The 17,500-nt window shown below is 51.6% G+C and overlaps 1 protein-coding gene across 1 annotated transcript in view; it reads left to right on the forward strand.

The window, feature by feature from the left end:
* The window catches only part of LOC133345342 (src kinase-associated phosphoprotein 2-B-like), a 124,727-nt gene that overhangs the window by 88,281 nt on the left and 18,946 nt on the right, over positions 1–17,500 (forward strand). The window contains 2 exon segments of the mRNA XM_061556020.1: positions 1,520–1,606; positions 12,131–12,246. Coding sequence (XP_061412004.1) covers positions 1,520–1,606; positions 12,131–12,246 — 203 coding nt within the window.

The raw sequence follows: 17,500 nt of genomic DNA on the forward strand, positions 1-17,500 counted from the left end.
CTGTGTTGGCGAGTAAACCCACGACATTTACAATTCGATTACTGTGATGTTTTGCTGGTGATGACAATCAGCTTCATCAGGCGATGATGATGATGATGCGTAATCAACCTTACTAATTGGATGTGTCGGGTGATGGCAGGTTCAACAACACATTTGTATTTACGCGATGTAACCCAACACCTCAACAAAACATTCCAATTCGTTCATAGTCCAGCACACCAATTGGCACGTTCAACCCAAAAAAATTATGCATCGTCATTATAATCATCTTCATCATCGACAGCCATGCTCTCTCCGTTGCTGGATGAACGACTACCAACGTCGGTTCTTTCATACCTCAGTCTCCCACTCCCTTCCCCCCCCCCCCCCCCCATACTTCTGCACGTGAATCGATCTCATTTGCTGGCATCTCTGCGGTGGTCACGGCGCGTTCCATGTTTTGGCTGCCATTCGCACACTAGTCTCGACCGTCGGCCATCGCCTCCTTCTAGCCGCGATGCGTCCGGTCCGTACGTACGTTTGTATATAAATATGTATGTGAAGAAATATGTACGTGTTGAACTTTTTTCGCACCGTACGTGCTAATCGGAGGTGCGGGGGTAAGGACAACAACGTGAACACACAAGCGCTTCTAAAGAAATGTTGTTTTCAATGGAGAGCATGTAAAAGTGCATCGCTCCAGGCGCTTCCTAATATCGGAAGGGAAGAGCGTTCCAGACGGCCGCAGGGGCGCCGAAATCTGAGCGTGCGTTGATGCCGTGGCCGTCTTCGTTACATTTCCTTGCGTAGTGGGGTTTGTCCCCCGATCCGCGTGTTCCTCTCGCCGTCTCTTTGGCGTTTGGTGGATTCTAAGCAGAGGGGCTCGTTTCGGATCTCCTTTTGACACGGGGCGAAAGCGAGTTGGGCTTGTTTGGTTTCACCAGGCGCAAGGGAAGCGAGAAAGGAGGATGGGTCTCGAGTGTGAATTACGGCAGGTGTTCAAGATGTTCAAACACCAAACAGACGCCTGTTACAAGGCTTCACGTCCACATTAACCGCGCGTGCTTATGGGTAAAATGTATATATATACAGGTTCAGTATATCCATACTCTCTCTGGATCTTTGGGTGAAGTCACGGAGGTAGAACAAATTACAAACGAAAACACGACTATTCGGTCGCGACACAAGCGTCCGTCTTCGGGTGAGAAAATAATCTGCTGATCATTTTCTCACGTGACTTTACCGAAAGAACCAGAGAGTATGTCCAGCTTGTCTCTGGTGTAGGCCAATCAGTTTCAAGGAGATTGCGTACACGGATCAAAGCGTATTTGGGTAACTTTTTTGTTGTTTACCACAAGCACGTGTGGTTAATGCAGACTCGGTGCCTTCGTCGTCGTTGTCTGCTCGGCGTTGGCACATCTTCAACGCCGGAGAGGGTCGTTGTCTTGACAATGAGTGAAGGGGGCCCGCATTAGGGGAAGTGTCGCTTTGCCCGAGCGACCCGCGGCGACACTGAAGCGAACTCGCGTTTGCTCAACAGACGCAGGCCGCGTGGTCGTGGACCAAGCGCTGAACGCTTTCTGTGTCCTCACCGCACGGGAGCTGCGTTTGTACGGCGACAAGAAAGGTACCCCCTGCACCACCCTGCACCACCCTGTACCACCCTGCACCACCCTGGACCACCCTGCACCACGCCTCCTGCCCGGGTCCCGATCGTGACCTCTCACCCCACCCCCCCACCTCGTGTTGTGTGGGGGGGGGGGGGAGAGGTCCCGATCGTGACCTCTCACCCCACCCCACCACGTGTTGTGTGGGGGGGGTGCGCTGCGTCTGCCGTCTGCACCGTGTCTCTTCAGCTTGTTGTGCTCCACCCACCCACACACCCACCCACCCACACACCCGCACACCCACACACCCGCACACCCACACACCCACACACACCCCCACACACACACACACGCACACCCACACACACACCCACCCACACACACACCCACACGCACAGGCCCGGGGTGGTGGTCACATACGTCAGGTGCATACAATGGGGGGGGACGCTGAGTGTGCGAATGTTCTGTAAGGTTGATTGATTGATGATGATAAATTATTTGGTGATGTTGCTGCTGCTGCTGCTGCTCTGGCAATGGTTGCACAAGCGCAACGAGAAACAACAAACATATTCTTAGGTTTTTTCGGTAAAGTCACGTAGGTAAAAAAAATTATTAATAAAAGTAAAATAAAAATTAAATAAAAATCACGACGTTTCGGAGGCAACACAAGCTTCCGTCTTCATGTGGAACTGTCCCACCTAAAGACGGAAGCTTGTGTTGCCTCCGAAACGACGTTTTACCTATGTAATAAAAGGACTCAGACACTTCTCTCTGACTCCGTGTCCTTTATTTGGGGTTCGCGTTCTCCTTCCCACACGGCACTCCTCCTGAGACTCTCTCCCTGGCAGCCCCACATCTGCCTTCGCTCCCGTGGCCTTCCACGCTCCTGCAGCTCCGCTGCAGGCTCTTGGTACAGCCCTCTGGCTGCTCCCCCAGCAGCTCCATCGCTGCTCCCTGTTCCTCCGTGCGTGGCGATCTCGCCACCTCCCAATGTCAGCCCTTCGTGGCCTCTATGGCTATCTCGCCATTTCCTACCTCAGCCCTTCGTGGCCTCTGTGGCTATCTCGCCATTTCCTACCTCAGCCCTTCGTGGCCTCTGTGGCTATCTCGCCACTTCCTACCTCAATCCTCCACTCTCTCTTCCACCCCGCTGGCTGGCGCCGTCATGAGCCCCTCAGCCACCAGGCTGAGGCACGGCGACCACCCAACGTGTTCACCACCCTTCACTCCCCCGACTGCCCCAGATAGCTTCCTGTCTCCCCGCTATAACTTCTCCCCCACGTCACCCTGACTCCTCCCTCTCGGATCGTCATATCCGCCCCGCCCATTTACGCCCGCATTACACTACCCTCCCCCGTAGAGAAAATCCCAGCCGTCCTCGGCTGAAACAGAACAAAATAATGCGGGCGAAGGCATCACAATCAGGAGTCCCCCAGACACAACGGAGATTATAACAACAACAACACAAGCAACGAAAGGGGAGGTATCAGGAACTGGAACAGAACACTGGCCTGTCCTCCGCGCAACAACAACAACAAGAATAAGAATGGCACAATGAACAACAACGGCAACTGACACGCAAGAACGGCCAACGCGCACAATCCAGAAATGTGATGTTTTAGTGCGTGTCCATGTTGCAGTTCCATCCGCTCGGCTCAAGTCCAACGTCAAAGAGCAAATGGTAGAGCAGAATGACGAACGGCGCTCAATTGCTCCTTCAAGTCCTCATCCAGCTAGCACACCAGGTAACACCCAGTGTGACGGGAGCTGAAGAATCTGTGACGAGAAGGAGAATCCAATCCCCTGAGGCACAGCACAACAACGCACACCCGCATGTCGTACACGACAGCCACCCGGCCTCAGGGTAGTGGAGATGATGTAAATCCAGCCCGCTTAAAAAAAAAACTCCCCATAAATACCCAAAATAACGCAATGGATGCCCCAGTATTTACATTTTAACAACAATATTATTTACACGTGACAACAACAACAACAAAATTTTCTGCTCTTACCCACCAGCAGTCCTCCCTTGAGGACCAGCACAGACATCGCACGTACACAGCATGTACCCACGGTCACTCTCAGCAACCCAACAAAACGCCTAATCGCACACCCTCGCGTGGAGAGAGCCACGCTCCCCAGCGGTAATGTTTAACTCGCCCTAACCCCCACCGTGGTCGTCAACCCACAGCAACATCCACTGACCATACTCTCAGCTAGTGCAATTTCGGGGATGAGCAGCAACTCGGCCACGCTCCTCCCTTACTATCCCATCAGAGATGGACACACACCAGCCTCGTATAGTCCGATGCTTTATAGCCCAGGGAAGGTTCATCCCCCAGCAATGCCAGACCCCCTGTACTCCCCCCACGGGGCAATGTTCTCTTATAGAGACAATAACACCCTAACCCAGATCCCGTGAGCCCCCGGCACACCAGGCTCAGTCTGCCACCGCACAACTGAACCATGACTCCCCGAGCCATATGAGCACATGGCCCATTAGTTTAAGACATACCACGGAGGTTTCGCCTCCGGGCTGTCAGGTCAGCCATCAGCCATAGCCCGATGTGACCACAACTCGTGCATCACCCAATCAACAATGGCAGGCATAACAGATGGAATATTTGCCCCACCCCGGTTTTTCCCGCGCGCTCAAAATGGCGTCCCCCTTCGCCCAGCGCGTTCGCGCAATATCTCGCGCGCACTCAAAATGGCGGCCCTTTCCGCAAAGCGCATCGTCGCCACACCCCGCGTGCGCGCAAAATGGCGGCCCAACGTGCGAACACGTGGCCAGTTTTCTCCATTCGTGCACCCCAGCTTCCCTTAGCTGGGGGTCACAAGACGCATCTCCCGTCACATTATAACAACCCCACCAACGATAGACGCACAGCCCCAGCTTGCTGCGCACAGCTGTCATATCGTGGAATTTTTAACCAATATTTTACCAACCACATTAGTTACACAACCCAACTCGCCAAGCAACTCGTGGCTGCATGCGATCAACCGAATACGCGACGCCACTTGGCGCCAATTTACGGTCCCATTAGCATTAACCTTTGAGACACCCACAACGGCGTCATCACGCACCCTCAAAGCGCGCTCTCTCTCTCAAAAAGCGCAATTACCCATAATATACACGAAATCTCGTGTGCACAACACCAATACAACCGAATTTTAGGGTCCCCCTCTATAATATACACGCAATCTCGTGTGCACAACACCAATACAACCGAATTTTAGGGTCCCCCTCTATAATATACACGCAATCTTGTGTGCACAACAACCATACAACCAATTATTTGGGTCCCCCTCGAATTTGTTACCAATTTCCAACAGGTACGCACAATATAATAACAATCCCAATTCCAATAATCAACCACTGCATCGCACCCCATAACCATACAGAACGGTATAACAGCACATGCAATCAGCATATCGCGATCACACGCGCACATTTAAGCACAATAGCAAGCAGATCTGCAGGCAACCAACACACCATTAATCCTGTCGTAACTTTGCAGCAACAACACAATTATTCTCTCTCTTGCAACAATCGCATCGCACACAGCACCTCGCAGCACAATACACCAAAAAAAAGATATATTTTTTTTTTCCAATTAAGCCCATCGCACAAGGTAATCCACAAATAATACAGCGCAAGATACCCGACGCTCCCAAGTTAATAATTAACTTCACCATCAAGATAAGAACTCCACGCAGCAGCGCACACACACAATTTGACACTCAGCAAATACAGCAGACTCTCCGTCCATTCTCAACACACGCACACACTTATATTGACACCAAGCAACAAGCAGATAGCGCGTTCATCGTTATTACACACACATACAGACAGTCCGAACCGCGCTCCGCACAATCGAGTCATAAGAGAAAACCAAAATAGCCCCCCCCCGGCCCTCGAAAGATGAGTGAGGTGTGTGTTAAGGCCGGGTGCGTATCGTTATGACTCGCCCGGGGCTGCAGCAAGAAGAGGACGGCAGGGTGGCAACTTGAGACGCCTCGCAGAACTCGTTCGGCGACTTGACGGCTCCGTTGTCACGCACCCGAACCAGGACGGGAAGCTCCCGCCCCAGCAGCTGCAGCATCGGCGTCTTCTCCTCGCAGCACCCCCTCGAAAAACAGCAGCTCACAGCAGGCTGCTCACCCCGCGGCACCTCCAGATGGCAGCGCAAGGCTGCCTCTCCGCCGCGATGTTGAAGATGGCGGCGTCCTCCCGCCGCGGTGAAGACAAGATGGCGGCTTCCCGCCGTTTTCTCCCCTGCCACGCCCAAGATGGCGTCTTCGTGCCACGTGGCAATGGCCCTGGCAGCGCAGGAAAGGCAGAGGCCTGCGGATCACCACCGGGCCTCCCCGACGTCGTCCTCGGCGTGGTGAACTCACACAGTCGCGCCAGCACGATTTTCAAGGTCCCCATCTGCATCACCATCTGTCTCCATCGTAAGTTGGCATCCTCCGGCACAGACAGGTCCACCGACGCGGCGACACCTTGCTCACCCGGACCCGTACTCGTTCCAGAACGGATCTCCTCTTCCATCGCAGGCAGGTCCACTGTCTGAGGAAGGTCGTCGTCGTCGGATGATGTAGCAGGAATATTTTTTTTTTCTTCTTTCTCTCAGTTGTTTTGAGATGCCGTTTCACTTCTGACTCCAGTGTAATAAAAGGACTCAGACACTTCTCTCTGACTCCGTGTCCTTTATTTGGGGTTCGCGTTCTCCTTCCCACACGGCACTCCTCCTGAGACTCTCTCCCTGGCAGCCCCACATCTGCCTTCGCTCCCGTGGCCTTCCACGCTCCTGCAGCTCCGCTGCAGGCTCTTGGTACAGCCCTCTGGCTGCTCCCCCAGCAGCTCCATCGCTGCTCCCTGTTCCTCCGTGCGTGGCGATCTCGCCACCTCCCAATGTCAGCCCTTCGTGGCCTCTATGGCTATCTCGCCATTTCCTACCTCAGCCCTTCGTGGCCTCTGTGGCTATCTCGCCATTTCCTACCTCAGCCCTTCGTGGCCTCTGTGGCTATCTCGCCACTTCCTACCTCAATCCTCCACTCTCTCTTCCACCCCGCTGGCTGGCGCCGTCATGAGCCCCTCAGCCACCAGGCTGAGGCACGGCGACCACCCAACGTGTTCACCACCCTTCACTCCCCCGACTGACCCAGATAGCTTCCTGTCTCCCCGCTATAACTTCTCCCCCACGTCACCCTGACTCCTCCCTCTCGGATCGTCATATCCGCCCCGCCCATTTACGCCCGCATTACACCTACGTGACTTTACCGAAAAAAACCTAAGAATATGAATCCTTGCAGTCACGAAAGCTTCAAATCTAGAATCAACAACAAACACTCTCTCAACGCGTTCGCCAAGTGGCACTGTCGGCTAGAGTGGAAAAGCGTACAATTGGCGACGTTTCAGGCGACGGGCATGAGAGAGGTTGAAGATCGCACGGCACGAATTACTTTCAGCTTTGATTCGTGTATAAAAAAAGTGTAAATTGTTATTGACCCTCCTGGGGGTATGATGACCTGGGTTGAGCCACGGACCTGGATTGAACTTGTCAGCTTCTGAGTGACGAGTCCATTCATTGTCATCGCGGGGAAACGGAACGAGGAACGGGCACACTCCCGACGAATATCGACAAACTTTCCGCGATTCTTAAACCCAACGTCGTTACCTTCACCACTACCATCATCACCACCACCACCAGATTAGTCAATATCACTGCAGCCTTGACATGAAAGCGATGTGTATAACACTGGTCAACACACTTTTTTCTGGCATAAGGTATTCCAACGGTTATAAGGTAATTTTGGGGTGCTGATTCCAAATCTGGCATCAGTTTTTGTCTATCACGTCAGGTTTTTGAGATATCAAATATTGCATTTTCAATAAAAACTGCAGAAGAAAAATATTAACTAAATGTGGATATCTACATAAAATGATATTATAAACACACCATCCTAAAAATACAGCACCATATTTTAACACTAAAGCAGTCACTGACTCGCAAAAACTTGCAATCATAAGTGACAGAGTTAATTCGGGTAAAATGAATGAAAACGGGGTATGCCGATAGCATAAAATGAGATGTGATAGAGCAAATCTGAGATCAGATTTGGAATCAGCACCCTGAAATTAGTCTAGAAACAGCTGCAAAAGTCCAGGCCAGAATTGTTTTTTGTTGACCAGTGTAATAGGTGTGCAAGTGGCCTGTTCTTCGTACAGCACAAGTAGACATGGCAGAGAGATAGAAAGTGAATCATCAGAATCGTTATGTAGACTGCTGGAGGAATCCGATGAGCTATGAAGTTCTTTTTCACAGATGTCCAGTAAAGGGCACGGAGGTCAGAACGTTCCAACAACAAAAATGAAAAAAAAAACACGATGAAAAGTGCAACGCATAGCAAAGGTAAACAAGTCACTGTGAAAAAAATATATATATACAAGTAAAACTAAACTATATTTTATCTGACGGGGTGAGGCCCACTGAGCAATTAGCTTCTTATTCTTGGTTCTTTCGGTAAAGTCACGTAGAAGGGAAATAATAAAGTAATAAAAATATAAAACAATAAAATTGTTAAATTTCGATTTGAAGCTTTCGTGACTGCAGGGATTCATCTTCTTGGTTCTTTCGGTAAAGTCACGTAGAAGGGAAATAATAAAATAATAGAAATAAAACATAATTAAATAATTCTCACGACGTTTCGGCCACAACGCAAGTAGCCGTCCTCAGGTGGAGAACAGGTCTGAGAATTATTTTATTATGTTTTATTTTTATTATTTTATTACTTCCCTTCTACGTGACTTTACCGAAAGAACCAAGAAAAACATTGTTCTTTTTAATTGTTTTGTTTGTTTTATATTTTTATTATTTATTATTTTATTATTTCTCTTCTACGTGACTTTACCGAAAGAACAAATAATATGAATCCCTGCAGTCACGAAATCTTTACATCAAAATGAGCTTCTTATTCAGACGTGAGCTGCCCCACAAACGACAGCTGCGGTAAGTGGCCCGTTACGTGGAAATCCACAGCGGCAGGAATAACCTCAACAATCTCGACGTCCTGATTCCAAGTGAATAATAGTCGCCAGGCTGCACTATTCACCATGGGGGCCCTGATAAGAATTCACGTCGTGAAAGAAGAAGAAAAAAGGTCTCCAGGCATATTGGGGGAGCGGCGAAACGTACGATGTGAACCCACCGAACTCGCCTCCACCGTGGCAATTAAAGATGCCTGGGAACACAACGCCGCGTTTGCTGGGAAATTCGTTATCTGTTGTGGAGACCAAACCAGTTTAACTTCATAATACGTCTTTATTTAATATATAGATGTACATACAGCGTCTGTGGGGGTTCGGTTTGTGCGATTTCGCCCTGTACTGTGCATGTGGCGAACCTATTTCTACCTAAAATTCGCTCCACTATGCGGGTTGAATTCACTCTGCATGCGGCTATGCGGTCGGACGTGGGACAAAAATATGTGTGTGTGTACTGTGTGTGTGTACTGTGTGTGTACTGTGTGTACTGTGCGTACTGTGTGTACTGTGAGTACTCTGTGTACCGTGTGTGTACTGTGTGTGTGTACTGTGTGTGTACTGTGTGTGTATTATGTGTACTGTGTATGTACTATATGTGTACTGTGTGTACTGGATGTACTGTCTGTACTGTGTGTACTGTGTGTGTATACTATATATCTACTGTGTGTACTGTATGTACTTGATGTACTGTGTGTACTGTGTGTACTGGATGTACTGTGTGTACTGTGTGTATACTATATATCTACTGTGTGTACTGTATGTACTTGATGTACTGTGTGTACTGTGTGTACTGGATGTACTGCGTGTACTGTGTGTACTGTGTGTGTATACTATATATGTACTGCGTGTACTGTGTGCGCGCTACTCGGTAGGCAGCTGTCTCCTCGTGCGTGTTTCGCTTTGCGTGGTCCCCCTTGTTTTGGAACGCATCTACTACTACTACGACCGCACAGAGGAGCGAGGGATACACCTTGTACACTGCACACAGCCGCTTCAGGGCAAGGCCAACCCTTACAGGCGAGTTCGCATCTGAGACCCGTTGACATCTTGAGAGCTCCGTGACATTAGAGTGGGCCCTGGACTGGGATGGCGGCTTTCGAACAAATAGTCGAGCGGCCATTTTGCCGAGAAGTGAGCTCGGTCGGTGGCGAGGGTGGTGACCTTCATGGCTTTGCAGAAATTGAATTTTGGAAAGATCATTAACCTTTAAACGAAGGTGTGGCTGGGGGTGGGGGGGAGGGAGGAAATGGGTGTTGGGGGGGGGAATAAAACTTCGGACCCAAATGCTGGCAAGCAAAGTCATTAGGCGCGATGGCGTCTTAGAGGTCCTTTCTGCGCGGCGAATTTACGGCGCGAGGAGGGTTCCAGCCCCCCCCACCCCCCCTCGTGATTCGCGGGGAGCCACAGAACAACCCTAATTCATGGTTTTCATTATCACCTTGATCCACGAGCCGCCCACCAAACACAAAGGCAGCGTCTAGGACGGGTGTGTGTGTGGGGGGGGGGTGGAGGATTTACGCTCAAATTTCTTTCCGTCTGCTTTCTTTACGACGGCAGCGAGGGGCTTAATTAGCCCGGCAGCCTTTAGATCGCAGGATGGGGGAGTGGGGAAGCGTGGTGGTGGTGGGGTAGGAGAATGCGAGGTAGAGGAATCACGGTACGTCGGTTGGTGATGAGTCCCCCGAGGCGAAATGGGAGGAGGTTTTGAGGTTTTATTTTGAGTGTCCGCCAGAGTTATTTCGAAGTCACTCAAGGGGAGGAGGGGTTGGGGTGGGGGGTGCGAGGAGGATGTGGCGGAGGGAGGGGGGTGGATGTCTCTGTTGGAATATTGAATATCGGAAGATGATCGTTAAGCGCTGAGCATTTCACCTCTTACGGTTATTCGATCCACTTCAGAGCCATATATTGAACCAGCTAACTCGTTTACGGCTCCCTTATAATTGCAAGCGCTGTAATAATTTCCCGTGATTTTTGTTTTACGGTAACAATATATTTTTTTTGTTACACTCACAAAACGTGGCATTATAAAAACGGGTTGTCTTTTGGCGTCGGATAAGCCGAGCCATTTTTATTATGTAAAGAGTTGTGCGCGCGCTGTGTTGTGCGCTTTCATAGTGCGTGTGTGTGGTGTGTGTGTGGGCAAAGTGTGTGTTGAGTGTGGCTATATTGTAACTGTGCAGTGGAGTTGTTATAACGATGCAATGTTAACTACCTCGCCTCGCATACAGGAGGCCGTGGGTTCGATCCCGGCTGTATATTTGGAGCTTGCATATCTCTCTCCCCGTGGTCACGTGTATTTTTCTCCGGGTCTTCCGGTTTTTCCCTTCACATTTAGAAACATGTATTTAGAGTATTTGGTTGACATAAATGTCCACATGAGACACTTCGTTGAGCTCTCATTGTGGACAGGTCGCTTCTCAATGAAAGCTGTATAGCTCAGCGGGCCTTACCTGGTGAAATAAAACTAAACAGTTGATAGCATTCATTTCAGGAGGGATGATGAATTGGAATATTCGTCCAAATCCGTGAGTGAGGAAGGTTTGTGTAATCTGGGGAAAATCCACATGCACAAGGGGCATAACAATCATAGCTTCACGCAGATAGGTGCAATAATCCACTATTTGTACTGGCATCTAGAAGTCGAGGTATATAGCACATTGGTATGATGTGTGTGTGTATGAGGATATATTACCTGTCTGGGCGTCGTGTGTGTGTGGATGTGAAGGGAAGCGGTAGTGCAGCGGTTAGCGCGCTGCGCTACAAACCCGGCGACCCAGGCTCGATTCTCACTCACGGCCAAGACCAGTGACGATTATCTGAACCGATCCTGGGCCTCCCCCAGGTCGACTCAGCCTCAAATGAGTACCTGGCGCGGTGTGTAAACGTCGCCACTGGGGAGTCAAAGGAAGCCGAGCGTGGTGCTGGCCACCCACCCCCCTCGTGACCTCTGTGGCTTCTTGGAGTGACCTCTTCACCTCTGACTTCTTGGGGGAGTGAACTCTTGACTTCTGTGACGTCTTAGAGGTGTGACCTCGTGACCTCTGTGACGTCTTGGAGGTGTGACCTCGTGACCTCTGTGATGTCTTGGAGGAGTGACCTCGTAATCTCTGTGACTTCTTGGAGGAGTGACCTCTTGACCTCTGTGACGTCTTGGAGGTGTGACCTCGTGACTTCTGTGACGTCTTGGAGGAGTGACCTCGTGACCTCTGTGACGTCTTGGAGGTGTGACCTCGTGACTTCTGTGACTTCTTATAGGAGTGACCTCGTGACCTCTGCGACTTTTTGGAGCAGTGACCTTTGACTTTTTGGAGGAGTGAACTATTGACCTCTGACTTCTTGGAGGAGTGACCTCGTGACTTCTGTGACTTCTTATAGGAGTGACCTCGTGACTTCTGTGACTTCCTGGAGGAGTGACCTCTTGACCTTTGTGACTTGTTGGACCCGTGACCCCCCCCCCGCCCCCGTACCTTCCCCCCCCCCCCCCCCCCCCCAGACAAAAAGCTGCGCTGCTCGGTGTCGCTGGCTTGCTGCCAGGTGAAGCAGCGTGAGGATTGTCACCAGGAGCGCTGCTGCTTTCAGCTGGTGGCACGGGACAAGACGTCGCACGAGGTACTGACACCCCACCGCTCCCTCCTACAGAGGGCCGGCGGCTAGGAGAGCACTGACAGAAAGCAACTAATCAGGCCACACAAGGGTGGTGTGACCAGCACCATACCGGTGTGAACACACACACACACACTCACCATACCGGTGTGAACACACACACACTCACCATACCGTGTGAACACACACACACACCATACCGGTGTGTAACACACACACCACCATACCGGTGTGTACACACACACACACCATACCGGTGTGTACACACACACACACCATACCGGTGTGTACACACACACACACACACCATACCAGTGTGAACACACACACACACTCACCATACCAGTGTGAACACACACACTCACCATACCGATGTGAACACACACACACTCACCATACCGTGTGAACACACACACACACCATACCGTGTGAACACACACACTCACCATACCGGTGTGAACACACACACACACTCACCATACCGATGTGAACACACACACACACTCACCATACCGTGTGTACACACACACACTCACCATACCGTGTGAACACACACACACACTCACCATACCGGTGTGAACACACACAAACACTCACCATACCGATGTGAACACACACACACACTCACCATACCGTGTGTACACACACACACTCACCATACCGGTGTGAACACACACACACTCACCATACCGGTGTGAACACACACACACTCACCATACCGGTGTGAACACACACACACACACCATACCGGTGTGAACACACACACACACTCACCATACCGGTGTGAACACACACACACTCACCATACCGTGTGAACACACACACACTCACCATACCGATGTGTACACACACACTCACCATACCGATGTGAACACACACACACACTCACCATACCGGTGTGAACACACACACACTCACCATACCGGTGTGAACACACACACACTCACCATACCGGTGTGAACACACACACACTCACCATACCGGTGTGAACACACACACACACACCATACCGATGTGAACACACACACTCACCATACCGGTGTGAACACACACACACACTCACCATACCGGTGTGAACACACACACTCACCATACCGATGTGTACACACACACTCACCATACCGGTGTGAACACACACACTCACCATACCGGTGTGAACACACACACACACTCACCATACCGGTGTGAACACACACACTCACCATACCGTGTGAACACACACACACTCACCATACCGATGTAAACACACACACACTCACCATACCGATGTGAACACACACACACACTCACCATACCGGTGTGAACACACACACACACCATACCGTGTGAACACACACACACACCATACCGGTGTGAACACACACACACTCACTCACCATACCGATGTGAACACACACACACACTCACCATACCGTGTGAACACACACACCATACCGTGTGAACACACACACACTCACCATACCGTGTGAACACACACACACTCACCATACCGTGTGCACACACACACACTCACCATACCGTGTGAACACACACACACACTCACCATACCGATGTGAACACACACACTCACCATACCGTGTGAACACACACACACACATCAGGTACTCAGCGGCCAAATCAGCCAAGGTTGTTAGCAGAGGGTATGCCTACCAGAATCAGAATATTTGGTTTGAATCTGACCGTCTGTGATTCAACCGTGATCTCAAGTGTATCGAGTGCAGATACATTCTAGCTCCGAGGATGAAAGCTGTCGCTTTGACCGGCAGGCGATGGACATTTCTCCGCGATGTTATAGGTCTACTCCAGAATCAGAATCTCTCTTTATACCGGAGGAATCCGCTGAGCTGTGAAGATCCCTTTCGCAGATGTCCAGTCGTTTTCAGCGGTGTCCAAGCAGCGTGGTAATTTAATCGCCGCTCGCCTCCGATGGTTTGTAGCATTGCTTGCACAGAGGCCGGGGCTGTGGGAATCGAACCTATGTCTGGTGCCGGGACTTGCGACAGCGGCCGGGGAAACCGCCGACGCGGCTTCCTCTCTTTCCTCTCTCTTTTTTATGATCAGAGGAACCAAGAAGATGCTCGGTGTAGTCGGCAATTTGCTTCGTTCATCATTTCGATTTTTTTTTCAATGTTTTGCTTTATGTGCCCCCCCCCTCCCCCCCCTTTTTTAAATGAAAGATTTCACGAAAAATTTCTCGCTTTACTCTCCTCATTCTTACCCCTTCCCCCTCTCTCTCTACCCCCCCCCCCTCTCTCTACCCCCTCTCTCTCTCTCTACCCCCTCTCTCTTTATCCCCTTTATTTCTACCCCCTCTCTCTCTACCTCCCCCCTCTCTCTCTACCCTCTCTCTCTACCCCTTCTCTCTCTACCTCCTCTCTCTCTACCCTCCTCTCTACCCCCCCTCTCTCTCTACCCCCTCTCTCTCTACCCCCCCTCTCTCTACTACCCCCCCCTCTCTCTACCCCCCTCTCTCTCTACCCCCTCTCTCTCTACCCCCTCTCTCTCTACCCCCTCTCTCTCTACCCCCTCTCTCTACCCCCTCTCTCTACCCCCCTCTCTCTCTACCCCCTCTCTCTCTACCCCCTCTCTCTCTACCCCCTCTCTCTACCCCTCTCTCTCTACCCCCCCTCTCTCTCTACCCCCCCCCTCTCTCTCTACCCCCCCTCTCTCTCTACCCCCTTTCTCTCTACCCCTTCTCTCTCTACCCCTTCTCTCTCTACCCCCCCTCTCTCTCTACCCCCTCTCTCTCTACCCCCCCTCTCTCTACCCCCCCCTCTCTCTCTACCCCCTCTCTCTCTCACCCCCTCTCTCTCTACCCCCTCTCTCTCTACCCCCTCTCTCTCTCTACCCCCCCCTCTCTCTCTACCCCCTCCTCTACCCCCTCTCTCTCTATCCCCTCTCTCTCTACCCCCTCTCTCTCTATCCCCTCTCTCTCTACCCCCCCTCTCTCTACCCCCTCTCTCTACCCCCTCTCTCTATCCCCCTCTCTCTACCCCCCCTCCTCTACCCCCTCTCTCTCTACCCCCTCTCTCTCTACCCCCCTCTCTCTCTACCCCCCTCTCTCTACCCCCTCTCTCTCTACCCCCCTGTCTACCCTCTCTCTACCCCCCCTCTCTCTACCCCCCTCTCTCTACCCCCTCTCTCTCTACCCCCTCTCTCTCTACCCCCCTCTCTCTACCCCCTCTCTCTACCCCCCTCTCTCCTACCCCCCCTCTCTCTACCCCCTCTCTCTCTACCCCCCTCTCTACCCCCCTCTCTCTCTACCCCTCTCTCTACCCCCCTCTATCTCTACCCCCTCTCTCTACCCACCCCTCTCCTCTACCCCCCTCTCTCTACCCCCTCCTCTCTAATCCCCTCTCTCTCTAACGCCCTCTCTCTCTACCCCCCTCTCTCTCTACCCCCTCTCTCTAACCCACCACCCCTCTCTCTAACCCCCCTCTCTCTCTACCCCCTCTCTCTCTACCCCCTCTCTCTACCCCCCCCCTCTCTCTCTAACCACCCTCTCTCTATACCCCCTCCTCTCTCTAAACCCCTCTCTCTCTACCCCCTCTTCTCTACCACCCTCTCCTCTCGACTCTCTCCCACTCTCTCTACCACCCTCTCTCTCTACCCCCCTTCTCTCTCTAACCCCCCTCTCCTCTCTACCCCCCTCTCTCTCTAACCCCCCCCCCCCATCTCTTCTACCCCCTCTCTCTCTCTCTACTACTCCCCCTCTCTCTACCCCTTCTCTCTACCCCCTCTCTCTCTACCCCCTCTCTCTCTACCCCCTCTCTCTCCTCTCTCCCTCCGAGCCCTCAGCCGGGGGGCTCCCCCGTGAGTGAGTGAGTGATGGGCGAGACACGCGCCTCTTGCATCTGGCGCTCATCAGCGTGCAGATGCGGTGGCCTCGCATTTTAATCACGGGGCTCGAGTCATTTGTTGCCGAATTCATAATTCATCAGCCTCTGGTTTTTTTGCTAATTTGAAGCAGATTGTCGCACCCCCCCCCCCACCGCCACCCCCCCTCCCCCCCTTTGACATGCGCAAATAAATAAGTAAATAATAATAATAATAAAGCCGGTCGCTCTGCGAATTACGGAACGAAAGACGTCCGTCCAGTGGAGCGTTAGGCCTCGAGATGTGTCTTGGTGCCCGCGTTCAGACGGGACTAAACTCGCACAAACATCGGCGAATCTCAGCGCACCGATGGGTTGATGAATTACCTCTGTTCGAAACGGGGGGTGGGGATGGGGGGGTGACAAGGTCGTTGGGAGACAAGGTGGTGGTGGTGGTGGTGGCATCCGTGCGTCGCGATCGTTACTCGGATTTCCGTGCGGGTGAATCTGAATGCGACCCACATCTCTCGACTCGTTGTACTACCGTCGTGTTTCTTGTTGTTGTTGATTGTTGTTGTTGATTGTTGTTGATTGTTGTTGTTGTAACTTTCCGCACCCGTGTCTTGCTGGACATCTGTGGGGGAAAAAGCTTTTCACCTCATCGGATTCCGCCAGTGTCAATGAATATTCAGATGATAATTGGTTCTTTACCCTTCTATCTGGCCAGATAGAAGGGTAAAGAACCAATTATCATATTTTTACTGGCAAATGAGGTCCCCATAGAATATTCAAATGTTTTCTTTAATTCTGAAAACTCGCACGCAGCTTCGCGGTGAACGTGTTTTGTGTTTAGACAGGAGGAGGTGGAGGAGGAGGCATCGGTCGTAGGCAGAGGGTAAAGGGGATGTTCTTGTGCCTTGGATTTGAACAGAGGGGACAGGGAGCCGACATCACCGGCAGCTGGAGGGGGGAGGGAATTTTAACGTGTTGATGGGAACATTGTTTCCGAAAACGGAATTGGGAATATCTCCAGAGTGGAAAGGAAGCCATGCTTGGGAGGGTGGCGGTGGGGGTGGAAAATATCGACAAAAGCCACCGTATAGGTGTTGCATTTGTCAGCGTTACTGCGGTGAAGCAGCAGCTCCCTGAATTAGGGTCCCAGGAAGTGTAGCGAAACGTCGGACGTCGTGCCCCCGTGCCCGCTACGGCCGCGGAAACGCACGCGCACTCCGATTCGTACGTACTGTACACATGCGCACATTTCGTGAGGACTTGAGCCGTGATCGTGGCACGCAGCAGAGTTGCACTCCATCCCTGCATCAAGGACAAAGATCCCCCGTATAGCCTTAACATGCCGTTGGGGCAAGTGCTGTTAGCGAGCACCTATCCCTGCACCATCACCAGCAGCAGCAGCAGCACTGCGTGATTGAACAGAACGCAGAATA

The sequence above is a fragment of the Lethenteron reissneri genome, chromosome 21 (genome assembly GCF_015708825.2).
Source record: "Lethenteron reissneri isolate LAM-NWPU_2019-01 chromosome 21, ASM1570882v1, whole genome shotgun sequence".
In the NCBI taxonomy this organism is placed as follows: domain Eukaryota; kingdom Metazoa; phylum Chordata; class Hyperoartia; order Petromyzontiformes; family Petromyzontidae; genus Lethenteron; species Lethenteron reissneri.